Source organism: Epinephelus lanceolatus, chromosome 14, assembly GCF_041903045.1.
Source record: "Epinephelus lanceolatus isolate andai-2023 chromosome 14, ASM4190304v1, whole genome shotgun sequence".
Taxonomy (NCBI): Eukaryota; Metazoa; Chordata; class Actinopteri; order Perciformes; family Serranidae; genus Epinephelus; species Epinephelus lanceolatus.
In genome coordinates this window covers 18,574,256-18,601,999 of record NC_135747.1, presented here as the reverse complement: position 1 = coordinate 18,601,999, position 27,744 = coordinate 18,574,256, and the positions used below count along the sequence as shown (strand labels likewise).

The 27,744-nt window shown below is 41.9% G+C and overlaps 1 protein-coding gene across 10 annotated transcripts in view; it reads right to left on the bottom strand.

Moving 5' to 3' along the window:
* Window positions 1–27,744, bottom strand: part of map2 (microtubule-associated protein 2) — a 136,941-nt gene that overhangs the window by 21,055 nt on the left and 88,142 nt on the right. For 5 of the 10 annotated variants that reach the window (XM_078174420.1, XM_078174422.1, XM_078174423.1 and 2 more), the window contains 11 exons: window positions 24,683–24,772; window positions 21,706–21,780; window positions 17,498–17,713; window positions 15,249–15,542; window positions 11,095–14,127; window positions 9,250–9,492; window positions 8,658–8,795; window positions 7,514–7,575; window positions 5,715–5,856; window positions 4,271–4,327; window positions 2,967–3,274 (listed from right to left, as the gene is read on the bottom strand). In XM_078174420.1, coding sequence (XP_078030546.1) covers window positions 2,967–3,274; window positions 4,271–4,327; window positions 5,715–5,856; window positions 7,514–7,575; window positions 8,658–8,795; window positions 9,250–9,492; window positions 11,095–14,127; window positions 15,249–15,542; window positions 17,498–17,713; window positions 21,706–21,780; window positions 24,683–24,772 — 4,658 coding nt within the window. The remainder of the gene's footprint in view (window positions 1–2,966; window positions 3,275–4,270; window positions 4,328–5,714; window positions 5,857–7,513; window positions 7,576–8,657; window positions 8,796–9,249; window positions 9,493–11,094; window positions 14,128–15,248; window positions 15,543–17,497; window positions 17,714–21,705; window positions 21,781–24,682; window positions 24,773–27,744) is intronic. The other 5 variants (XM_078174427.1, XM_078174430.1, XM_078174428.1 and 2 more) reach the window with 3 other exon arrangements.

Genomic DNA, 27,744 nt, shown 5'->3' with positions numbered 1-27,744 from the left:
GAATCAGGACAATTGTTCTGCCCAGACAGTCACCCCTGTGTTTAGATGAAAGCTGCCATCACCATTTTGTGTCTGATGGGAGACACCTACTGCCACCCTGGGGTGACACACACATGCACTGTGGGGCTGTGGGTAAAGACATTGAAGGTTGTCTAGACAGGACTGGGATTCCTGTGCAAATTCTCAGCTGAAGGTAGGACATAACAAGTCATTTAATAAATTGCTGTGTGTATCTAATAAAGAGCTAACCCTCTTCCAGGACACAGATGAAGGTTCACAGCCAAAAACAAGCACAAACAAAGGACCCAAATTCCACCTCAAACATCAGCTAACTGCTTCCACACAAGACTAAGACTAAAATGTCTTCCATTGTAAACCCTGGACTATCTGCGCTGTCAAGGCAATCTCTCACACATGCTCACTTTGCATCAGGTGACAACTTTTGGCGGCATGACACAAATTCCTGGTGGTGAGCTGTCCCCCTCTCTGCACAGCCTGCCACTGTTTTAACCTCCTGTTTTAACACCTCCCCTCAAAAAGACACTTGCATGTTAGTAACAATAAAGCCAGCTTTGATATAGCACAATAACTGATTACAACCCAGCATGCATGCTTGCACACATAAACACACATGCAAACATGCGCAGAAACTCTTCTCAGGCCATTTCTCCTGCAGATGACAGGCAGGCGTTTGGAGCATGATCCCTCCCTATTTTGTGGTTGGCTGCACAGAGCAGCGCAGCGACTTGGCAAGTCATAAAGATGTCAGCCAAACGCTTAGACTCCTAATCAGGTCATCAGTGGAGGCTTGTAAGAGCTGATGGCTACAGACACACTGCTGTTTTCATCACTATTCTTCCGGTTGCAGCGCTGACTTTGTGTTTCAGACTGGAACACCATATTTGTCAGACTGTGGGGTACACACTCCCAGACACCCTGCTAATGCAGATTCTGTGCAGCAATAAAAAACACAATTTGAAATGTAGATTTGTGTTAGCTGAAGTGCTGTCCTCACTTGGCAGAGCTGGGGGAAAACTGAGGGAACAAATACTGCTCACAGCTCTGACACTCACTGAGAGTCAAATTCAGGTCACTTTCTGTTTATTGAAATGTGGGGCCTCAGATTGTAAAGTTTAGGGGTAAGACATGAGTACATATCTGACTTCACAGAGACCTGATTCTTACTTGAGATCTTGTCAACATAAAAAAATGTGCAATCATTCTAGATATAAAAATCTCTACCTCAGCTTTACTCCTCATGATTATTGATCCATGAATGGCACTACAGCCAGAGTGTATTTATCTCAACAATGCTAAACCTGCCTTAAGCAGTTTGGGAGCATTGAAGGGCAGGCAGAGTCTATATCAACCTTACAGCAGCAGAGCCTTATCATAGTTTGACTGCCAAAGGTTAATGTGATGTCAAATAACTGCCTACTCTCTGTATACATCCATCGGACAAAGACCAACATGGACAGCCATTTAGAGCTCTCTTACTTGCCATTTGCACAAATCTGAGTCTGATATTTTGTCAAATTTCAGTCCTGCTTTGGTTCAGAATACTGCCACACACTTTACTCCCTTTACATTTATCCTGGCTCCAACATAATTATGTGTGTGAACTACGGTTGAGCAAACGGACAACAATTTTTTTTTTTTTTTTCAATTTTCAATTTTATTTTGAAAATTAATGGTTTGCCTCTGTAGAATGAGTAAGGAATGCTGCTCATTGGGCAGAGAGAAACAGCAGGGAAAAATAGAAAAAAAGGATTGTAAAACCACCATATTTTCAGATCTTATCGGAACTAATTGTTTACCTTATCCCAATGAGACATTGAATATTTGGGGGGTTAAGGTGGTGGTTGTTGGGTTGACCGTGGCCAGTTTGAAAATTTTAACATATTGCCCAACCCTAGTGTGCCCTAGTATGAACTCAGTTGCTAGGGGTAGCCGCATATAGGTTTATAAGTGGGCACTACTGGGAGTCAACCAAACTGACTGGTGAATCCAAACAATGAACTGAAAGCAGCTAAATTCTGCAAGGAACTGCAGAGCTGGATAATTAATGTTATTATTCAAATCAATGTATGTATCAAAAGTATTGCTGTAAATAAGTTCTAGGCTACTCATTTACATAAGTTGTCATAGATCATTAAGGTCTGGGGAAACTGTAGCAACACTGGCATTTCATTTATTGTAGGTTTTGAAAATAATGTGCAAAATTCCACATTTTTTCTTACTTACTTGCTCTTAGTTTTAATCAATGCAAATTCTGTGTTTAATAAATGGTTTGCAAAAATTAAATTTCTTTGTGTTTTAACAACACGCTATTCTTCATTATCTCATCGTCTTCTGCACTGGTGAGTCAGCATGATTGAAGGACTAGGAGGTAGCTAAGACACTGAAAAAAGACAATGAGTGTGGAGAGGAAGGAGAGAGGGGCCATGGGAAATAAGCATATCAAGGTGGAAGAAAAAGCCAGAAGATGTTAGACATGAAGACATTTTACAAAACAATTTGTACTAGGACATTCACCACTGGCCTCGATGCATAACAGTGGTTCATATTCTACTGATTTTTCCTCATACATAGAGACATGGCAAGGTTGTCGCCTGTCTCCATTTCTTTTTATTGCCAATTAATCCTCTGCAGTTGCTTAAAGGTTCAAGGACAGGATCCAGGGTACAATCTGGTAGGACTTAATCACAAAAATTATTTATATGCTGATGATGTCTACATTTATATGGACAGAAGGGGGACTGATATAGATTTTCATGTCTGTGCGTTATGTGTAATATGAAAACCAATCTCTGAGATCCTACGTAAAACAGAGACATGCAGGGAAAAAAGAGACACATATATCCAGTAGAAATAGGAAAGCAACATTGCAGATGTGAACAAACTAAGCAAGTAGTTAGATAGAAGCTACAGGTTTTGGGGGGAAAAGTGAGGTAGAAGAGCGTTACCTGTCCTCCTTTGGGCTGATACTTGATATTCTCTGTGGAGCCGATCTTAGACTTGATGTTCTTGAAGTCAGGCAGTGGCTGGTTGATGATGCGGAGCTGCTTGGGCGTGGTTGCAGGTGATTTGGGTGGGGTGCGAATAACGGCCACTTTCCTCTCCTGGGAAATCAAGCTAAGGGAGCGTGGGGTTCCAGGGGTTCTTGAGGACGATGAGTAGCTGGGAGGGGTTCCTGGGGTGATGGCGGTGGAGCCAGGGGTGCGGGGAGTAGAGTGGCCACTGCGAGCCGAACGGGAGCGCATTGATTCTGTAACTGTGGGGAGGAATATAAGGATGAAGGTTATAGATGAAAGTCAAGAAGTGCTGTATTATAAATAACATACTTTTCTAAATGATTAAACTACCATTACCTGTACTAAGTAGGTCTAAAACACTATATATCTGCAGGGTTGATAGGGTTGTTGGTCAGTATGAAATAGAGGTGGGCAATATATCGGTTATACTCAATGTATCGCGGCTTGTTCCACTGGGGATGAATAAAATTACCATATTGAGAACATTAAGTATAAATTAATGTTTTTATTTTCGAATCTGCGGGGCTCTAGACAACAACTCTTTAGTCACATTTTGTGACCATGGAGCACCACTGCAACTTGTGAAAATGTATTAATGTATAAACTGGAGAGCTGTTAGTTTGTTTCCAGCTCACAATGGATCAGTCTTCAAGCGTAACTGCACTGCGGCAATGGTTTAACTTTAAACTAACTGCTAAGAACAATTGTTGACCAGAAACTTCAAGTTAACAGCAAAAACCAACAAAAACATTTAACTTTATTATATAACAGTAGCTACACTATTAACTTTATTGTAACTGTAGTTTATTCAGTAGTTTAGTGACTTAGTAGTCTGGAGCTATTTAAAGGATATTTCAAAATATCAAGATATATATCATGTATCTTGATATGGCCTTATCACAATATTAATTATAGCCCATATTGCTAAGTGCTAGAATGGAAGAGTAAATCATGACTTCATGAGACTCTAAGATTTTAGGATTTTAAAAGTCACTTTTCAGACCACCAAATATACAGTATTCCTTCTTTCTTTTTCATACAGTATTTCATGACACTAAAACAAAGATTTGACATAGTTTATTGACAACTGAATTCCATTAACAAAAGAAATACTGCCCTACTAAAATCTTGTATCCTTATACACAAAGTTACTAGTACATTAAGTTAACCTTGTACAATTTAATGTAATCCAATACAGCTGTCATAGTGACAGAAGTATAAAGAATCCCATTTACCTGTCATGCTAGGTGCTCGTCCTGTCCTATGCTCTGCCCTCATCTCTGGGCGAAACGCTACAGGACGCAAAAGACGAAAAGCTTTAGTATGGGGAGTCAGAAAGAGAGACAAAGGTAGAATCAAGGGTTCTTGGATGTAAACAACAATTTCTTTTTACCTGGATCTGTGCTAAAGGCAAGTTGTAAATAGAACATCAAAAACATGTTGATGTATATAATCTATAGCTACAGAGTTGGTGAAAGAGAACTGAAGTGAGATGGCGATTACAGCATACAGTATCTTACCGAGTGCTAGAAAAAATCTACATACATAATACATAAAACCTCAGAGGCCACAACCAAAACGGCTGCATGTAAGCTTGACTGTGTTTTATAAATCGCCATCACTATGGAACTGGGCGCACATTCACCTGTCTCATTTCTGCTCCCACAGTTAGCCATAAATGAACGTAGAAACGCCCTTAAATATCAGTTTGCATATCAACACTTGTGCCTGCTCCACCACTCAGTAACCTCGTCAATGAGAAATATCCAAAGAAAACACAATTTCACTGACTGTGTTGGGTTGGTGAGGTTCTCCAACAGCACCGCAACAGCTGTCATTTTGCACAGCTGGGGCTATTTTTACAGCCCGTACCACTAATTCATCAAGTTTCTGCAAATCATAATTGTGGGTAGATCTCAATAATCATTATCATTACATGTCACAAGGATGATCAGTGATTCATTCATGGCGCTCAAGTTGAAACTGACTTTACAATGAGCTACACAATCCAGGATAAAATTAAACACCCATTGACAGGGAGATGATGGCTCTGTGTGAAGAGAAGGAATGATGAAATTCATCACACAAATCATTTAAAATTGAGTTAATTAATGCGACTTTGACATAATGCAGAACACTGTGTAACCTGCAAAAATAACAACGCCATCAGAGAACAATGTTACCCATCTCTCAACATTTATTAAATCTCTTCCTGATCATATCATCTACAGCTACCACAGCTTAAACCATGTATACGCCTGGTCTGAAATATGCGAGAGGTGCGCATATTTTCACTGCACATTCTTCCTTTATAAATACAAGTTTATGTGTAGGAAAAGGCATACACGTGGTTCGTGTGCATACACATTGTTTATGTATCTGGCCCCTGGAATATGTTTTAGCTTCTCAGAAAGACAGATGATAGAAACCCATTGATCTACAGAAGCTGTACGAACAGAGATTAGCAAGGGAATTAGGCAGGACTTGAACTCTCTTTAGTGAGCTTCAAGAAATTAATAATCAATTATCAGCACTGGTTCAGTATTTGCCTTTATATTGGCATAATTAGTTCATTGTGGCTCATACTGGAGGCTGATAGAGCTTGATGTTGGTTAACTCTAATACCACTTAAATACAGATACTTTGTGAAGTAAGTTGATTAGTGAAGCTGCAGCCTACATGTGGGTCTGCGAGGAGCCGTGGAGCCGGAGCTGGTGATGGAAGTGGAGCTCTCCTCGTGGTCATGGTATGGGCGGCGACTCAGAATGGAGCCATGCCGCGGCACAGAGGACCTCTTCTCAGGGCTCCATGACCCACCGTCCTGTTGGGAAACAAACACCAGAGACAAGAAGTAGATGCTTAGGCCGGTGAGGCTGTGACTTATTTTCAGTACAAGGTGACAGGTCAATGTATATGTTAATGTTCTTTCTGGAACTCCTGCAGCTACAGTGCCACCATTCACCTACCTTGGCTATGAGTCTCTGTAATACTGGAGAGCCTTGAGGCTCTGCTGAGGACGGGCGAGGTCTATCTAATGAGGCAGCTGCTCTGGATATGGAGGTGGGGATCTTTGTTAGTGGCAAACGATGGGCATGGCACTGAGATGGTACAACGATGAGCCCCGGTGGGTGAGTAGCATGGTACCAAAATAAAGGACACAGGGTGACAAAAGAGTGGTGAAAATAACAGTGCTTCAACATGCATTATCAGTGCGCAAGATCTCATGCATCCTTTGTGGGATGAGGGATGAGATATCAGCATCAGATCTTGTGTGTTTACATTTAATGATCCATCACAACAGCCACCCATGCACATTCATTGTGAGCATATCAGTTTATGACATCAAAATGCCAAACAAAAAAACAAGGCTTTGAAGAATATTGTTCACCATGCTTGCGATGCTTGCGCAAGATTTCATGTTACACTGTGAGACTGCATGGCAACAGATGTACCAGGAGACTGTAAATAGAATGTGTATATCAAAAGTGAAATATAATGTGGGCTCGGAGTGACAGAGCACACTTACAGTGTACTGTTATGACATGACATTTAAGAAATGCAGAAACTGTGTTATTTTAGACACAATAACTGTCATTACCATGGTGGAGGAGTAAAATGGAGTCACGACCACAGCCGCTGGAGAAATGTCACGGGGTGATTCGACACCCACTCAGTTAAAAAAAAAGGGCTCTAAATGGATCTGCCTTTTCTACTTGTGCAAAAACCCATTAAACGCAGCAACAATAGCAAACATTTTAGAAAACGCTGAAGCAACCAACATAAATAGTTTTTCATAAAATACAAAGAGAAAATGAACAGTGGTGTTCATACAGAAATGAAATGCACTGTTATTCATGCAGGGGTTAGCGCTCAGATAGACAGAGGGGAGACAGCACTTGCTTTAACTGTATGTAATGTGTTTATCTGAATAAGTGATTAGTTTGCTCTGGAGAAAATATGTCACAGCTTTTTAATAAGCCTCAATTCTAATGACAATTATACTGCCTAATTAATGTGCTGTTTGTTGTTTCAATGTCTGCGCTAAAGATGCAAGAGGCAACCTGTGTATTAGTTTCATATTAGCAGCAAGAGGCAAAGATTTGAAACCTGTTTTATTATGCACCAACTGCATACTGTAATACAGTGTCAGCAAACTGTGCACAGCATGCTCATATTTACCAACCTCTCTGCTCTAAAGCTCTTTCTACCAAAGGACAACAAAAAGATGATTGACAGCAGATCTAACACTGGAGAATCCAGATTTCAGGAGAAGAGGGAATCAGTTGCTGCTGTTTGGGAGAAAGTTTTGGTTTCTTGCGTCAGTGTCAGTTTGTCTTGATTGACGTTTATTTGATTGCTGCACTGCAAACCTACTTGGTGATTCAGGCTGTCTGCCAGTAAAGCTTTGATATGGTATTTCTCTGAGTGGTTTGGGAGCCAGAGGTCACGCCATTGTTGGGCTGATGGAGTGTACTCACCGATGCTCTGTCGCGGGACTGTCTGGCAACACTGAGAGGCTGACGACTGTCTGGTAGCCCCTCTGAGAGAGAGAGACAGAAACAGAATTACAGGAATATTCGAACACACAGACAGATACATGATTTGACCTTCTTACACTGATGGGGAAGAAGTGAGAACTTTTTTTAAACGTCCTACTTTGAAGGATTATCATCATATTTGTATCCTTGTGAGCATGTTTGGTTCTCAGAAGAAATCAAATCAAAAATACAAGTTTGTATTCCCAAACCTGGCAGGGTGAGCTATATGACAAATCGAATGTTCTTTGGGAGAGGGTTGCTGCCCCCTTGAGAGCTCTGTTTGATTTGGCAAGATATCACATAGAATGGGGGATTTTGTATTATGTAAGGCAACCCTGGAAAATAATCTAATTGGGGCAATGCAGCAGTATACTGAGCTTTCATCATCAGTGACACAGAATTCAGTCCGTCGGGGGAAAATGAAGTGCAAAGTGCCTCTGGGACAGTCTTTATAGTATCAGGTCCATAGAACAAAACCATGGATTACTAGTTGCCTGGCAACCATAGGTTTAAAAGAGCTTGAGTGGATACATAAGTCGTAAAAAGACAAGAGAGGTCAGGAACATTTTGAAGGTTCTTCTACACCAGACAACTTGCCCTTCATTATCAGACGACTTTTAATTCACATGGAATAATTATATAAAATATCAGGTTATAAACAAATCATTAGACAACAAACAAATCACTGTGCACACAAAAAGTGTTGGTCAGAAATGGTTACTGCAATAAAAGGATGCATTAAAGAGTACCTTAACACCAGCTGAAAATCTTGTTTTGCTGACCTTGCAGTAATGATGAAGTGTATCTGGAAAGTGTTCAATGAATCCTGAACTCACAACCTTCCAATGTCAGTGCTTTCAGCTCAGTGTTATGTTGCTCTTCAAAGAACAAAGAAAGGATGCTCACAAAAATAAATGAAACCAAATGGAACATGAATGGCAGTCTGTTTTTTATTGTAATCAAAATCAAAGAAACACATGACAAAAGCAAACCACTGTAATCAATGAAACAAAATGGATGCTGAAACCAACTGAAGCAGGCAGTGGAGGTACCAGTCGTGTAAGAGACCAGGGCAATGTGTCACCTGTGGTTCTCCTTCTGGGACAGGAGTGGTGCTGAGTGGGGCGGGTCTGCCGGACGGCTGGTTTTACCACACTCCTCTTGGACGGAGATTGACTCTGAGTCTCCATTTTTTTGGTAAGGTCGGCTTTCCTTATCACAGCTACCAGAGGAAACAGGGCCATTGACAAAGGCAGAGACACAACAATAAGCAGAGACAGACGTTGAGCCATGTTAAATTAGGGAATGCTGCAGGATATAAACTCCCCAGACACCCTTTTTAGTTGTTGCATTTGTTGAACTATACTCAAAACAGCTGACTCAAATGACTGTGTCAGTGAATTATTATGAAACTGCATGTTTTGACACAAATAGCTGTATAGGTAGGCGATAAATCACAAGCCACTGTGTTTTCAGTGAATTTAGAACAGCAGAGCCCCAGTTTGGGCACATGATGATGCCGAGCCTGTGCCTTAAATGGTTTTACTCAAAGGACAGGACAAGGAAAAGTAATATATACCCAGGTTAGATATGTGATAAGGTTATAATCTACAACTACAATGTCTATAAATACCTCCTACTTCAACTCTGATAATAGTTCAAGAAATCATGAGAACCTTTTTTCTTCTTGACTTCCTCTCTGGGGATGTAGACAGGTTCTTTGCGGACAGGTTTGCGCTCTGGTGTGGAGATTCTGCCTTTAGGCCGCCCTCCCTTGGCCTTTGATTTGACTGGCTTCTCCTGTTTCTCCGTCTTCTTCGGTTGCGTCTGCTTGTTCTGGACTACGCCAGGCTTTTTGACTGGGCTGAGCACCTTGGGCAAAGGCTCAATCTGCTCTGTCGCCATACTCTTATCATCATCTGCAGTGAGGCGAAACAGGACATGAAAAACACAAGACAGTATTATTTTTTTAGTACAACGTGTTTATTTGAAACAGTAGATGATAGAAAAGGGAAGAACAATAGCTGGTTTTCTATAAAATTGTCAAGGGAATTTTAAGCAAACTTTTAAAATGTTGAGACAAAAAAAGAAATGCGATTTAGACATGTTTCCATCAACTGGTTTGGAGCAAATAAACTAGGCACCGCAAAGCGTGGTTTCATCAGAATTTGGTGGTATAGGCTAATTTACACATGACTGTAATCAGCCAGTTAAGCTAAGAAAGACTTTATTGTCCCAAAGGAAATTTGTCTTGGATACATGTGGCACCTGCTGTTTAAAGATAGAAAAAAGTTTATACATACACTTCCTACGTATACACAGTCCATACAGAGCTGTCGCTATTAACAATCCCACACACCCAGTACCTACAGTACATGTACAGACTGCCATCAGCCAACAAATTGTACCCTGCCCATTGCACAACACATCTGCTTTACATAGTCATCAGAGTTTCAGGGGTTGATTTCAATTGGGCAAGTTTTAATTGTTACTGCAGGTCAGTTAGTATTGGCCGTATTTCATGCTGTCCAGAGACGACGAAGTCAGTCATATGAGTTATATGTTCAGAACTTATTTGGCACAGGCATTTCCATATCCATTTTATTGTATCACCAAACAAACAAAGGCAAAAAGCACTTCAGGTGAGCATAACAGCTTTTATGCGGAATTACTTCATCTCTTCTCTGTTTGTACTAATAGTATCTCCTGTAGCCGTGAAGGAATGGCACTTTTTAAGTACGCAGATGACATGGCCCTGGTGTCTAACCTGACTGGCAACAATGCTTTGTACCAATACTAGCAGACAGTCAGCTACGTGGTCCAAAAAAATTGGTGATAGCTCACTTGAGCTCAACATCACAAAGACCTGTGCTGAGATGTGCTGTGGGGGCAGAGAGAAATCACTATGATCATCACCTCTTTTTCCATCCACTCAGTATTCAGGGTCACCTGGTAGAGCAGGTTCCGTCTTCACAGAGATAGACACCTGTCTTTCATCTTCACAGTACACTGACTCTGTGTACAAAAAAGCTCAACAGCACCTCCACCTGCTGAGGAAACTCAGTGCTTTTCATGTCAGCAAGGACATTTTAACTCTGGTTTACCGTTCCCTCGTTGAAACCATTCTCACCTTCAATATTTCATCCTGTTATCACTCACTCTATCACTCCTCTATCTGAACTGGTCAGGAAAGCCACCCTGATCACTGAGGACCCTTCTCACCCTCTCCACCACTCCTTCCAGTTACTGCCATCAGGCAGATGCTACAAAGTCCCACTGGCCCTGAAAAACATCTACAAGAAATCCTTTATTCCCTCTGCAATAACCACCCTGAACAATCTAAAAAAGACACTTTAACCTGCTTTTATCAGTCGCAATTTTAACAGTCCTTTTTTTAAATTTGTTTTGCAGATAACCACAGTCTGTAAAACATCCTATTAGCGTGATCAATTGGTCAAACTAATAATAAATTTATGGAAACATGGCTACAATAAAGGAACAAACCATCAAAGATAGCTCACCTTGTGTGTCGACCCAGGAGCTGTCAAGGATGGAGTCGTCCATTGTGGTTTCATCTCTATCGTAGCTTTCTGTCTGTCCTTCAGTTTCTATGGTTTGAGCCTCCTTCTCAGGGGTGGCAGGGGCCTCAGGAACCTCACCCACCTCTTCTAGACTTGCAGCCTCAATGTCTGCTTCTTGGGCTAACTCTACAGACTCCTCCTCGTCCTCTTCTTCCTCTTTCTGGGCAGCAACACAAAGGGCCTCAGCCTCAGGTGGAGCAGAGAAACGAACACTGTGTCCAGGCTCATCTGCTTCATCGATGGTCTGGACCACAGTGATAAAATCATCTTCGACCGTCACCACTGATTCGATGGCAGCGCGAGTCTCTGGGATCTCCTTTACCATCGCTGCTCCTGCCACTGCTTTCTCTAACACGTCCTCCTCACCTTCCTCTTGCCCCTTCTCAGCCTCTGCAGGTTTGTCTGCCTCTTTCTCCACAGTCTCCGTGGCTGCTTTCTCCTCTGCAACCTTCTTCTCCATCTCTGCCACTTTCTCCCTCTCCTCCTTCTCTTTCAGCTCCTTTTCTATCTTTTCTTTCTCCTCCTTTTCTTTGAGTTCCTTCTCTAGCTTTTCTTTCTCTTCCTTCTCTCTCAGCTCTTTCTCTATCCTTTCCTTTTCCTCTCTTTCTTTCTTCTCTTTCTCCTCTTTCTCTTTCCTTTCTCTTTCCTCTTGCTCCAACTTTTCCCTCTCTTCCCTTTCCTTCTTCTCTCTTTCTTCTTTCTCCTTCCTCTCTCTCTCCTCTTTCTCCTTTTCTTTCATCTCCTGTTCTTTCTGTTCTTTCTCCTTCCTTTCTTTTTCTTCCCTCAGTATTCTCTCAGCCTCTTCTTTCTCTTTCTCTTCTTTCTCCCTCTTTTCCCTCTCTTCTTTCTCTTTCTCTTCTTTCTCCCTCTTTTCCCTCTCTTCTTTCTCTTTCTCTTCTTTCTCCCTCTTTTCCCTCTCTTCTTTCTCTTTCAATTCCTTTTCCTTCTTTTCTGCCTCTTCCCTGATTTTCCTCTCTGCCTCTTCTTTCTCTTCTTTCATTTTCTTTTCCTCTGCTTCCCTCATTTTTCTTTCTGACTCCTCTTTCTCTTTGTTTATTCCTAACACTGGTGAAGGTGTTCTTTTGGGGGAACCATACATTTCTCTTTGTTTAAGTTTAGAAGGTGAGAGTACCGGGGAGAGCAGCTTGTCATCATCTATGTTGCTGTCCACAGATGAAGCAGGTGACGTTTTGACTGGCCTGGCAATCCGGTCCTTGGCCACACCGGTCAGCTGGTACACATCTTCGGCATCCACTTCCTCATAGGCCTCCTGGTGGACCAGCTTCACTTTCTCCCGCAGCTCCTGCAGCTCTCTTTCCTCCTCCAAACTCAGAGGCCTGTCCTCCATCTCCAATTTGCGGATCTGCCTCTCATAGTCGGCGATCTCGGTTTCTGACGCCGAGCCTTCGCCACTGGCTTGTCGTTCAGTCTCACTTTCTGTCCTTCCGCCTTCTTCTAGAGTTACGGTCACCGTTGGTGTCACAAAGGAATCACACGGTTGAGCAATTGGCGTCTCACTTACAGATTTTTTGGACTCTTCATCTGCAACCTCCTTGCTCTTTTCTTCAGCAGAATCTTTTGTCTCTTCTTGCTTCTGGTCTGTCTCCTCTGTGACATCAGCACCTCCTGATGGCTGGCTCTTGTCCTCCACAGATGTGTCTCTGACTGCTAATTTCCTAGCTTGCTCAGCCACTTTTTCCTCCAGGACGGAGGGGGTGAAGGCCTGTGCAGAAGCATTTGTAGGGCTGAATACATCTGCAGGTGATGGCATGGGCCCTGAATATTCACTGAACACACAATAGCCCATCTCTTCCAGCTGGCTATCACTCTTTCTGGCCCCGGGGCTTTGTTCCCCTGAAACTAAGCTAGCCAGTGGGTCATCAGCAAAGAGTGGGGCATCAGCTTGTATTGACTTTCTCCGTGTGATTTCTGGGTCAGTGTTTTCTGATGCCAGCCTGGAGCGGGTACCAGCAAGGTCCAGCATCTCAGGCAAGTCTTGTGCCATCACTGTGCCATTCTTATACGCGCTCTTAGGGGGCTGTGGTGATTCTGGCGACTCCGATTCAGGGCTGGGTTTTGAAACTGGTTCTGTGGTCCTTGGGGGAGATGAGGAATCTGAAGTTATGGAAGCTGCAGTCTCCAGGATCAAGGGAGGCAACAATGGAGGCTTGTCCACAGAGGGCGTAGTGACTGGGAGGTAGTCTGCTGAATCGTCTAGACTTCCACTAGTGTATGACATGATATCTGTGGCCAGCGGGGAGAAGTTCCTTGGTTTCCCTTGGCCACTCGGATCCACTGCCCCAATGGTGATGTTAAGTGAGTAACTCCTCTGCTCTAAGGCCAATTTACCCGGGGAAAGCCGGCATTCATTACTCCTGTCAGGAACTGTGAACACTCTAGTGTCCTCTGCTGTACTTTCTTTAGTTTCGGGTTTATCCTGAGCTTCAGCGAGTGTGCTGTAGCTGATCTCCTCAGGCCTGCCATCAGCCGGACTCTTCTCTTCACCAGATCTGCTCAGTTCGTAATAACCCTCACCTTTAGATTGCGGCGCCTCATCAACATCCATGGCTGATGTTTCAAAATATGCTGACATGCCAGATCTGTCTCTAGCATCCCTTGGTGATTCTCCTCCTTGAACTTTGTCTCCCAGTGATGAGAAATCAGAGGGAGAACCTATGCTGCTGATCTCTACCACCTCCACTGATGGCTGTTTCTCTGACACTGTAATAGGCTCGCCATATGTAGGCTGGAGTGTGAGTGATCTGACACATTCTTTGGCTTGGTTTTGAACATTCGGAGGTACAAAGGATGGCATATCCATCGTTGGGCTCTCTGGTACAACTCGTTCACCAGCAAAGAACCCTTGCATCTGGGGCTCAAAAAACTCCTCCGGGCGTTTCTCCGATCCGATGCTGTCTGGGCTCATGGAACCACTTTTCTCGCTGCCCTGCTTGTCTGAATCCATCTTCAAAGCTGAAAGGACATCTGTAAGTTGGCTGTTTTGATCAACATAGAAAAGTAATGCTTTGGCATGCTTCGAGTGAGATATTTATTAAGCTGGGGACTGGGAAAGCTGTTATCACAGGAACAGGCAAAGCTCTCCTCAGAAACTTACAGCACAATGACACGGCCATCACTGAAGAGGTACGGCGAGATTATGGGGCCCACCAAGTCACAGATGGATGACAATATGAGATGGTATGTGACGGAACCGGCATGAGGCAACTGTGATGCTGACTTATGGGAAACAAGCAATAATAGATGGGATGGATATCCATGCGACTCTTCAGAACAATCAGATACAAAAAAGATTAGCATTTCTGTCATTCTTTGTCTTCTTAAGTATGATGAAATCTTATGAGAATTTCACCAGTTGAGATCTATAACAGTTTTATCAACATCAAATGAATTTTGGCTCTCAATAATGATATTCAGAGAACGCTGGCACAAATAAAGAAGAACCTTGCTGGTGAATGACAGAAAAATGCCATACACTGTCACTTAGAGTGACGATGAAAAGATAAAAAAAAGATTGGAATTTTATTGACACGACAATGCATTTGATGAGACAGTTATACCACACTTAACATGAGACAGCCAACACAAAATTCCCTGAAAATTAAGCACACAGAATCATGGTAATAATATGAGTGACCCATGTTTAGTAAGTATGATTCATGGTTACAAACAGTGCATAGCACTGGCATATCAGCACCAAGCCACGGGTAAACACAACGAGAAACCTGTAAGCTTATAGCCGGTGAAAAAAAAGCACTGTTACGATCAGCAACACTTCACTTCATCATACCAATACGAAACAGCCGGCCCTGAAAACCACAGCAGGAAAAAGAAAATACAAGCGCAAGAATAGCACACAATAAAACCAGGTTAAGTTAAAAGAACATGATTCTTTTCACCAACAAGCCTGTGTTGCCTTGCAGCCACAGCAGAGCGCAGGGAGGATTACTTGGCATTCCACCTGAATTGTAATGCTTATGTTATGTGCTTATGGGTTCCTTTTGACACATCTGTCATTCTTATACAGTGGACAATGCAGTAACATGCAGGCAAGGAGAGCAGAGGGCAGGACACACCTGTGTCAGAGCTCTCCCCACCCTCTGCTTCCTCCTCCTCTCTGTCCAAAGAGCTTTCTGCAGCAGCACTAGCTGCTTCGTCTGGCTCCAGGTCTAGATCCTGGGCCTCGTCTATGGCCTCTGCCTGCTCTAAGGGCTCAGCTTGGGGGCTGTCCAGCTCGGGCTCTTCCCCGCTCCACTGCTGCTCATCAAGAGCTGCCTCGGACTCTGCTGCCTCTGCACTCTCCTCCTCCTCCTCCTCCTCCTCTTCCACCTCCTCCTCGTAATCAGCTGTAAGAGCCTCCATGGTCTCTTCTTCTCAAAAACAGGATGAGAGGGGGACACATTAAGACTACAGGCAACACAGACTTGGGTTATGTGTGAACACAACTTATGATGGGACACTTTCAGCTCAGGGAAAAGATGACCTAAAGTGTATGTCTATTCACACAAATAGGTACATTACACATAAAGTACAGAGTGTTGTGTATGGGTGGTTTTTGTTTTCATTCTGTTTGTATGCATTTCTACTTTGGGTGCTAAATGTAACCAGTATGCAAGAAAACTATTGGTTATAGGCATGCATGAGATTTTTTTCTCAATATCTATCTTTTTTCTTGCCATAATCAAGAACCAGTTTTATAATATATATATATATATATATATATATATATATATATATATATATATAACCATTTCCACTTCCCTCTTTCTCTTGCACACATCTTGCCTTCAACCCAGACTGACCTACCATCTTTAATAACTGAGGCTGTTTAAGGAAAATGGAAAAATAAATGAAGAACACTTCATGGCCTGACATTGCACTACTGGAGAAGCCCTTCAGGTCAGAGCACTTCTGAAATCACTCGCTATTTAGAAGAGACAACCTTGAAGAGCTGCAGTCCGGTACAGTAAAAAGCAGAGCTCCTTAGATTCACGACACTGCACAGACTGGATTTTTAACTGTGTAATGGTCAACATGGGGGCGTGCAGCTTTGGTCGTCAGCAGCCATTGCTGTATAACATTTAGAGTTCTTGTGTAGGTTACACAAATTATATTTAATGTATTTGCAGCCAAATGTTGCTGCATATGACATAGAGCTAACTGGACAATGATGGGTTGGGGGAGGCTGGGGGAGTTAAGAATCAGTCTGCATTAACACTATTTATACAACTTATACCACAGTCAATTACATACTCTTTACATTCTTTGCCTTGTGTTTATTGAATGGATGGATACATTTAAAAAACAGATGGATAGATGTAGCCATTTAGATACTGACCAATACTTTCTATCTCAGCCTCATCAATGTTATGAATTGTGCACAATATGCTGCTCTGGCGAAATGTACCAGAGGAGTTAAAATCAATTAGGGTATGCTTTGGGAGAAGGCAGAGCTTTAAATAAAGTCCGTTGTTGAAGCTGCCCGAATAACGTATAAGATAACGTAAAAGGCTATGTTGTGTGTTTGTACAGCTTAAGTGTTAATACACTGAGGTCCTAGGTTCCCTGTTGTAAAGACAGTCAACATGTTTGCAGGTGGAAGTGTTTGAAAATGTGTGTGGAGCTGAAAGTCTTCCTTGTTGCCACAGTGAGTGTGTGAGAGGAGCATAGGATGAGAGTAGTGGGTTTGACATGGTACAGCATAATTAAGGGGGTGAGGGGTCATCTTGACAAATGAACCAAAACACAACTCTGGGAGATGATTGGTGTAAAGGAATCTGTGCATGGAGGTCATCAATCATGCTCCGCATAACTGACAGATTCACGAAAGCCATTTGGACCTTACTTTATGTCCCAAAAGTAAAACCTTGGTGGCCATGTGATCTTGCTGATGAGAGCTGTCGTGTATTATGTCCATTGAGTGAGTCACAATTTAAAAGTGTCCTATTTTTGAGACTTCACTGCTATGTGTTGGACGCAACGGCATGGCAACCACAGGTAGCAATGGCTTTGGGTGAAATAAAAAATACAAAAATAATAAGAAATGACTGTTAAAAACAAATATGAAACTGCTCAGGTTTTGAGCGAACAAACATCACAAGGACACAGAAACACACACAAGGACAGACGAACTGACGGACGAAGAGACGAACTGACGGACGGAGAGACGGAAGGACGGGAGGAGGGGGGGATGGAGGGATGGAGGGAGGAGGTCAAATCACAGAAGGAGAGGAAGTTGGTGTTAAAAAGAGAAAGGAGAGAAACAGAGTGAGAAAGAGAGGAATGGAGGGGGGGAAATGGCAAAGAGGAACCATGCGTGGTTCACCTTCAATCTGTCTAAAGGCCACGGCCTGCCCTGTGGGGCGAGAGCCCGAGTGCGTCCACTCTGGGCTGAACAATGGGTGCTCATAGTACTCCTCGTCGGAGTGGTAGGGGTCGTCCTCGGGCACGGAAACTGAGATGGAGGGGGCGAGGAACTTGCACCTCTCCCGAGAATTTTGGAAGCGGCGGAGAGGGCCCGCCTCCTCCTCATCCCCTACATCTACAAACAAGACAGACACAAGGAGAAGAACTGCAGGGAAATCTGGACACACGGACTGAAAGAGAGAGCGAAGAGGAAGAAAAGGATAGGAAAGAAGGAAAAGGAAATAGTAAACAATAAAGAAATGGAGAACACATCAAAGAATGTCCATCTTAAAGGTGATTCGATATAATATTGAGTCTCCCTGTCTAGTTTTGTTTTGAAAACACTGATAGCATCCCAACTGAACAGGGGCTTTGCAACTTTGCTAAAAAGAACTAGGGCTGTACGCGACTCAAAATTATGCCAGTCAAATCTGATTTGGCTGTTCAATACAAATATTTGACAATTCCTTTTTTTCTTATATAAAGTTTTAAAGTTTGAATGAGGCACAGTGGGATTTTCAGTGTGACAGCTACATTCGTGTAATATAGTAAACAAGCTCACTGCACTAACAACTGATTGTAAATGTGCAACATTTTTTGCTGACACTAGCTATCAAGCAAAAGCCAGAGACTGTCGAACCAGTTAGTAAACCCTGCCCCTCCTTGTGCCTCTGCAGACTCTGATGCTGACTGTGAAGACTTTTTATTGCACTTTGCTGGTAAGGTGGAGTTAATAGGACTTGGTATCACTCCCAGTACTACATTTTTGGATGCTGATTACCCGCACTGTGATTCCCTGAGCAATTTCCCCCCATTACTCTGTCTGAGCTCATAGAAATCATATATCATATGAAAGTATCCACCATGCACCTTGACATAGTTCCAACTAAGTTTTTATTTGAGGTGACTGATTGTTTTGGGCATAGTTTGCTTTCTCTGTCTACTAGTTCTGTCACAGATTACTTTAAAACTGTTTGTGTCCAACCAGTCCTTTAAAAACCTGGGCTGGATCCAATCCTCTTAGGAAATTACTGTCCATCTCTAAACTGCCTTTTATTTATAAGATTCTAGAAAAAAAGCAGTTTCAAAGCAGCTTCTTGATGCTGTGGAAAACAACAGTATATCTGAAAAGCTTGAATCTAGTTTTCATCAGTATCACAGCACTGAGACAGCCCTCCTCAAAGTCACTAATGACCTTTTAATGAATGCTGACACAGGCATGTGCTCAGTTCTTGTGCTGCTGGACTTAAGTGCAGCCTTTGACACAATTTATCATGGCATTCTCTTAGACAGACTAAGGCACTGGGTGGGTGTATCTGGCACTGCCTAAAACTGGTTCCCCACACTCTTGTCAAACAGGAAGTTTTGTGTCTCTGTTAACATGTCATCCATTTCCCATATCAAACACGGTGTGCCTCAAGGGTCAATCCTTGGTCCAATTTTGTTCTCATTATACACATTCCCCTTGGGTGATGTCATCCATCAACATGGTGTCTCTTCTCACTGTTATGCGGATGATTCACAATTGTACCTCCCTGTTAAGCGCACTGACATTAGCATGCTGAGTTCTCTGCAGGACAGCTCTATGTAAAAATTGTTATGTTTTCTCTGCAGGATTCTCCACTATTGAATCAGGCTTTCACTGAGGGGATGTGCACACGCCCCTGTATTTGTAGAACAGCAAACAGCAATGTTGTTTCTCTCTGAAATGACTTTTGATTCACCAAAGTCTCCCATCTTTGCCTGGATTTTCTAAAGCCTGAACACAGAGGAGCACAGGAGGTGCAGAACTCTAGTTTTCTCTCTGACTACATTAATTACTTTTGCTCAAAAATTATTATGGAATATTTGCCAAATGATGCCAAAATAAAACTGCCTACTCCAGCTTTAAGGGTGTTTCAGCCTTTTGCCATCGGTTGATAGGCAGAATTAAATTGTGTAAGAAATAGAAGTAAAATGTTGTTTTGTGGAAACATAGTGACTTCACTTGGAAATGTATCTTTCTATTTTTGGCTTAGGTCTTTAATTGGAATTCATATCTATGAGACAATACTTGTTTAAACAGGGGGTCATACTCAATTATGACTTAAACTGGGGCCAGCTTTGGTCTTCAAATGTTAATTATATATTGAAATGATACAAAATCGACATCTTATTTGCTAGATAAATCCTTACTTTACTTCTTAAGATGGACATTTTTTTGCAGGGAAAAGGGAGCTTGAGGAGTAAAAAAATGACCACAACAAAAACGAAAAAGACAAATTTAAAATAGGCAACAAAAAATAGAGAGAGTCACCAGAAAGGGGAATGCAAGAAGGAGACAAAACTTGATTGAGAGCAAGAGAAACACAACACACAGGACATTGACAAGGAGACAGTGACAAGCAACTCAAAGGTGACAAAGCTTTGGGGGCCAGCCATACTCTGGAACAAACAAAATTAGTACACACACTCGTTTGGCATCATTCGAAGAAGATAATATGAACTGCGTCACGTATAATTGATTTAACCTAAATAAAAGACGTACAACACAAACACTTACAACAACAATTATAATACTGATACAGCAGCATCGTAGAAACACAATCAGCACCGTGTGTTGCCACTACACAAGCAAACCTCTGTACTTGGACAAACCTGAGGATCCAATCAAAGACACCATCTAATCCCTATTTTACAACAAAGGGTAAACCCCTGTGTAGGTTAAAAAATCAAATCTAAAAGAACATCATCTTTAAGGCCATGAGATGACTTAGTCTGTCAATACCTTCTGGTTTTGTATCCTGACCAACACCCCAAACAACTAAACCTCTTTAGCACTCTATTTGGTCAAGAACACACCAAACTGTCGCCTTCCGTAGGAAACTCATACTATACATGTCAGTCCTGACTTCTGGCTCTGTAAACAAAAACACAACGTTGCCACAACTGACCATCTGTATTTGGTGCATGGCTGACCCGCCTACAGACTCTCTCATTACATTCCAGCCAGACTGCAAACGGAGCAGACATGAAGACACAGGCCAAGCATGAAGCAGACTGATGATTTAGTTACACTGTACAACCATTTCTTGCAGGCAGCTGCACCAAAATCTCACTGCGTTGCTTAAACTACAATTCAAAGTCAAAGAAAAAGAATCAAAACGTATCAAAATGCTAATGGGAAGAACAAATTCTGTTATAAAATTGAAGCATAGCACCTCCTAAATTAAGGTAAAAAGTATTTTCAGCCATTTATAAGCATTGCTTAGCTATATGCTAGCATGCCTAGTTTGAAACTAACTAGCTTACCAAGATAATCCAGTTCACCTGCATTGCATTTATATAGTTCATGGAGGCTTTATTATTTTGGTTCATTTTTACACCTTACTTTTGTTACTAAGGTTCATCTGAGGCTTTTACTGTGGTCTTTGGCTATAGCTTGAGGGCAGCAATGTCTTCAAGTAATGTTTATAGAGCTAAAACTCTTACCTGTAGCCATAGCCACATACACAAAAAAATCAAAAAATAAAACACTGTACAAAAAAAGACTGACAGAGAACAATCACAAAAACACCATGATCAGACATGCAAAACAAAAGACATAACTCAACCAATCACACAAACAACAGGAAGTTGGAAGGTTACCTAAATTGGCTGTCAAATTAGTGTGTGGGAAGACAGCGAGGTGTGGATGTTAGAAAGGGAAATGGAAGAAGAGGATGATAACAAAAGAGTGCACTTATAACGAGTTGTTCATGCATGTGAGTGCTTCTTTATTTTAGAGATAAATGGTGATGAAGAAGAAGATACATGTCGTATCTGTTCCACGTGTACGATGAGGAGGAAGCAGGATTTAAGAAGAAATGGATGTGTGAAAAATGGAGAACATGTTCCTGCTTTTAGTAACTCTGGTATGTACATGTTTCTTGAAAGGGTACCAATGTGTGGTTTGTCCCCTGTAGGTGGGGGATGTCCTGAGAGGGGGTGGGGGGATTAAAGAGTAGCCCCGGAGCCAACCAACATCAGTACCCTAATGAGGTTGCGACCACAGAACTCCAGGGCTTCAGTCATGGAAAAGAAGGAAACCACAATCTCCTCCATTAGAGACATACTCTCATAAAAACACTTATCGCGTTCTTGGCCTACCTTGTTCCAGAGGACCAAAGTGCTCTGCAGCAGGTGAGGGGGGAGGAGAGGGAGGCAAATTTGTAGTGTCTTCAACTATAAAGAGAGACGGAGGAAGAAGAAGATACAGTATAGTTATATAAATCACATATTGTAAAGGACTCTGAGCATCCGTGGCTGTTCAATTGTATATAATCAATAGCTATACAGGTAAGTGCTAGACCAGCACTGAAGAAACAGTACAATCATCAAGCTGAAGATAAATGATGACAACTCAGCCAGGGGCGGACTGGGACTAAAAAACAGCCCTGGACTTTGACTCGGCCCAGCCCACAACAACCGGTGCGCATACGGTATTGCGCTTCCTTCTTCTTCAATTTGATTGGCGGCCGGCCGGCTCATAGATATCTATGGGCCAGCTGGCATCCAATTTAAAGGCTGCCACCTAGCAGACTGGACGTGGAACAGTAGATTATCAGGGAGGAAAAAAAACAAACAAACAAAAAAAAAAAAACGGTGATGACTGCGTGGCGGCCGCCGGCCGTCCTGGAGTACCGGCCGTTCTATGGTTCTCCAGAACTTCCAGATGGCCAGTCCACCCCTGAACTCAGCCTCTGCAACTCTGTCATGCTGGCTATCAGCTACCAGTGACTTGAATTGTTGGACTCCCAATGGACAGTTAAGAAAAAAAAAACAAAAAAAAACAACAACTGATGCAGCAGAATCGGAGATATCATCTTTTTTAATCCACAAGCTCTCCATTGTTATCAAGCATATATTACTCACAATTAGGGGTGTAACAATACAAGTATTTGTTTTGAACTCTTAGGTACGAGGCTTTCGGTTCAGTATGCTTTACAAACCAAATGATTTGTTGAATGCTGGGAGGCACGCTACGCTAAGCTAGCTTGCAAGATGGTTAGAAATGCCTGTAATGCCATTACTAGACCAGGGATAGAGGATCCTCCAATAACCTACAGGCCTGGCGAGCCACTTTGGTTTCACTTGGAATCATGAGGGCGATGGCAAGGGAGTGGTGGATAAAAAAACAATGGTGTATCAAATCTGCTACACAACAATAAGTTACATCAGTGGGAATACTTCAGGCACGTCAACTTATATCACCCAAGCGTGTCAATCAGTGGATTGAGACAAAAACAAGGACCAACACAAGCTTCAAGCTAAGGTTCTCCCCACAGCAGTAAGTCAGCCATATCTAATTGTAGTAGGAAATGTGGGGTTTAAGAACATGTTTAATGTATTTTAAACCAGACTGTAATTTCTGCTTTGTATAAAAAACTAAACTAAATTGAAATAAACTAAAATAAACTAAAATAGAATAGAATAAAATACATTAAAATTAAAATTAAAACTGAAAATAAAATAAAATTAAAATAAAATAAAACAAAATAAGATGAAAAAAAAATAGTTTCTGTCCTTTACTCCATTCTTAATTATTTAACTTTTTCGTCTTTTTACCGTTTTTTTTATTTTTATTTTTTAATTTATTGCTGTTTATAATTTCTGATAGACATTGCTGCCTCTAATTTGTTTTTATGGACTTTTTTTCATCACTTTATTGCAATCATATATTTGTATCCTTCTAGCCCATTGAATGTTACCTCAGGGCATTGCTGTAAAGAGTTTAATGCTCAGTCAATTTTCCCTGAATAAACAATGCTTGATGATACTTATGTGCTGTTTCAAAACCATACCATACTGTGACACCAGTGTGTCGTACCAAACCAAACTGTGACTATTGTGAATTAAACCCCTACCCACGATGCTACTTGGCCACCAATAGTTAGTAGTCAAAGTTGCGGGTGTGTTACGTCAGTAGCCAAGTGTGGCAACTCCACATTCCCAGATTTGTTTTTATTTTCAAGCCTCTGACAGTCTTCAGCCCCAGAGAATGCTGACCTTAGTGACACCACTTCAGGCAATAATCACACCATAAAAGGCTTTATTTTTTTCTCACATATGCAGTAGCACTCTACAGCACCTGTAAACATACTTTGATGTGTCAAATCGGTGGAGTTCCACTTAATTCTGCCATTTGCTTTTTTTAATAAACCTATGTGAAGTGTTTTCCTTTCCTATTCCCATTTCCTCACAAAACAGCCCAAGTCTTCTTTTGCTGAGGTGAGCAAATACAGCAAAGCACATGAGTTAGCTCAGGGAGATAACTGCCACACTCAGACCTGATACTCTCCTCCCCGCAACATGTCTTTTATGCACTATTTGAGATACGGTGGTCTTTTTAAGTTGGCAATCCTCTGCAATTTTGCTGCTGCACTGCTCTACTGGACACCCTGTTGTAACACTGTCTGCAACAGAGAGTTATCATCTCTCACCATAATTTGAAAGAAAAAAAAAGGTTTTGAATGACAGGCCTGGCTTGTGTATGTGTGTGTGTGTGTGTGTATGTGTGTGCAATATTTTGTCACATCCTGTAGTTTGATTAGTGTCTTGATTTAACATTCAGGGGACAATCAATAATTTAAAGGTGCAGTGTGCAGGATTTAGTGGCGTCTTGCAGACTGCACCCTTTCCTTTCCAAGCATGTAGACAACCAACGGTGGCTTCCAGGTAATGTAAATACATGAACGAGCCTTTATAGGACCAGCGTTTGATTTGTTCCTCTGGGCTAGAGTCGAAACATGGTGGTGCAACATGGTGGATTTCACAAAAGAGGACCCTGTTCCCTATGTGGATATAAAGGGCTCATTCTAAGCTAAGAAAAACATAACACTTCTTAGTTTTAGGTGATAATACATGCGTCCATTTCTGCCAATAGATCCCTCCTCTACACACTGCACCTTTAAATAGAGAAAAGTATTGGTGTTACGATTTCCTCCCACCCATGCAGGTTAGGTGTACTGATGACTGGTGACCTATCCAGCATGTACCCTGCCAGTGCCAAGCTGGGATAGGCACTGGATGGAAGAAGGAGCACAGCACTTGTACAAGTGTGTGTTCATCTGTGGATGTGGCTTACCTGATGGCAGCCTCTGAGTCTCCTGCTCTCCCTTCAGTACCGCCACTGCCTCTGCTGTCACTTCCTGCACGATCCGCGCTGACACTTGCTCTGAAAACAAACACACAGACACACACACAAGGTCATTCAGACAAAATGTCCTCAGTTTTAAAGTTGAAAGAATTACTTAATCTAAGGACTGGCTCGAAAGAAAAATGCAGAAAATCCCCAGCTGCTCCAGTACATCAGGGCACTGTGGTTGTACTGGGCAGCTGCCAGGTTTCAATCTGTGAAATAACTAAGTGAGAGTAATAAGAAGCAGGATGTTAATAAGGACAGCATGACGCTAAGTTCACTTTAATGGGATATATATCAATGTTAAACACATAAAATACCCCCCCCCCCCCTTTCTTTCAGCCATTTCATTTCATTGTATTTTTGAATCATGTCATCAAAACCTGTGATGAAACCCACTGTGAGGGAGCTGAAATTGTTACCATAACTGCAGGGAAGCTAGAGCTGCTAGTGAAGGCTGTGGGTGTCGCTATGGAAACCCAGTATCCCTTTACAAGTGCAGACTAAAAATGAAACTGGGATTATATAGCTACCACCAAACAAGATTTATACACTTTATTTCATACTGAAACCATCCACTCTGGGCTGAATCCAACTGTATCAGCATTTTTTCTCGAGATGTTGTTCGGCATGTGGAGACAAAGACAGAGAGTGCACGGAGAGACAGAGGCTACAACATGCAACAAAGGTCCCTGGCCCAAATTGAACCATGGAAGTTAGTGTGAGAGAGAGTGGGGATGTTTGATGCTGGTGAATATTTTCAGCTGGTTGAGTGACTGCTGCGGCGGACTGTGAACAGCAGGACTGCAGATACAATTCTCCCTCTTTTATCTGTTCAAGGTGACAGTGAAACGCAGTTTCGGCTCGCAGACATTCATGAGATTCAATAGTGAATTCAGTCTTTTACAAGGAAATTGACGGAATATGAGATTTGCACTCTTCATGACAATACTGGTGTCAACACTCAGGAAGAATCTGTCAACACTGTCTGGCTGTCTGACGCTGGTGAGCAGCAGGAGATAAATGAGGACAGTACAGTAGGTGAAGGCTCAAGCTGATACCTACCAAGAGAAAAGAGTGAGTGAATTTAAAGTAGGAGCTAAATCTGTGACAGTGATTTATGCATGTGTTTTCATGTACAAATCTTTTGTATCAGCTTTGCCCCAAATCAGATGCCAAACAAGGACAATTTACTAAACTATAATTTCATCTTACATCTGTATGCCTGCATGCATTAGTTTGATTGAAGGGGGGCGCTGCAGAGTTCTAATCAAACCAGCCTTCATTTGCATATTAACAGTGATTATGTGGGATTGGGTGGCAGTGTGATGCTTTTACCGCTGCTGTTTCAGGACCTTTCTCTATCTAACATCGCCCACACATCAACACAAACAAGCTGGCAGCCATACACACATGCAATTACACACACGCACACACACACTCCTTCCGGGAACACTTAACACAGCCCACTCACTAACTCAAAGCAGCCATTTCCCATTTTCAATAGCAAAGTACAATGTACGTGTACCACCTTATTCACTGCTTCCAGGCAAAAACCCTTTCTTCCAGTACTGGAAAATAGAGCTGAAAGGCAAAAACGTCAAATGCAATCATTGGCTGTGACATCAAATAACTAAAAACAGCCCCTGAAGCTTAGACCTGGGGTCAAATAACCCTGCAGATTTGTGTTAATAGATCCATTTTGTGAGTCAGACGACACCTCCAGAGTGCATGGGGCTGAGGACAAAATGTTAGTGCTTTTCTGCTATCCATGGGTACATGGGATCAGTTTCAAGTTCTTTTCATGGTTTAGACAGAGTCCTAAAACCTAGAAATGACTGTTTTTTTAAAAAACGAATGGACAAAAATCCCAGTATTCTCTAGGTGTATTCATGCAATAGTGTCCATGGCAAGCCTCAAAGCAAGATGAAAAACATACAGAAGCTAATATAAAACTTGAAAAGAATACCATAAAACTTCAATTAGTAGCCCGGGCTATTATTTGCTTAAATAACCGAAGTCAACAGGCTTATATTTGGGACAAGCGTCTGTGGCGACAGGCCTTTAATTCCTTTCATGCAAAACTGTTGCTCAGCAAAGACAGGAAATACAATCACATTTTTTATTTAAACCAGTATGAATGTTACTTATAAAAACAACATATCAATTACAAATCATTCATTTAATCTAAGTTTGGATAGATAAGGCAACAGAGAGAGAGCGTTTTGATAAACATTTTTACAGCACCCGACATACCAACTCAACACCACTTCATCCTGTTAAAACAATATTAACATCAGTGGACCCTTACACACTAAAGGAATATGAATATACCTGGTTTTATACATCCGTAGAACTTCTATAAAAATTAACTGCTTGGCAACCAGACTAGGGTTCTAATTGAGACAGGCCTTTATTTGTCAAAATGTGTAGCCACGCCGGGCTAGTAAAAGGGACTGGCCGTTTAATTGGGACTAGGCTTTTAATTGAAGTTTTACAGTAGTGGAAGCAAAGCTACATTATGCAGTTGAAACAAATCACATTACACTGCTGACCAGTTGCAGGTAAGGAGGTTCAATATAGGTGGTGGTGAACAAGGTCCTGCTACCCAGTGCACACTTATAAAAACAGAAAATGGGAAATGGGAGGAAATGGGCTGATGCCATTTCAGGAGGAGTTGTGCTGTATGTGCACATGCTCTAGGGTTTGTTGTTGAAATTACTTTTACCTTCTGGAGATTCCTTTCACATTCTTTGACTCAATACAAAAGAGAGACATATATGACTCACAATGGATCTTTGTATTTTTCTTTTATACATTTTAAGACTCAAGATGGATTTTGGTGAGAGACAAAAAATGTGGCTAGTCTGTAAGTAATCCTGACTCATCGTGTTGTAAAAAGGGCATTTTCTCTTTGTTTTCTTGAGGTGACAGACTGTCTGACTCCTATATCCAGTTAGGATTGTGAGCAATGTGTTTGGAATTTTAATATTATTTCCACGTGAATC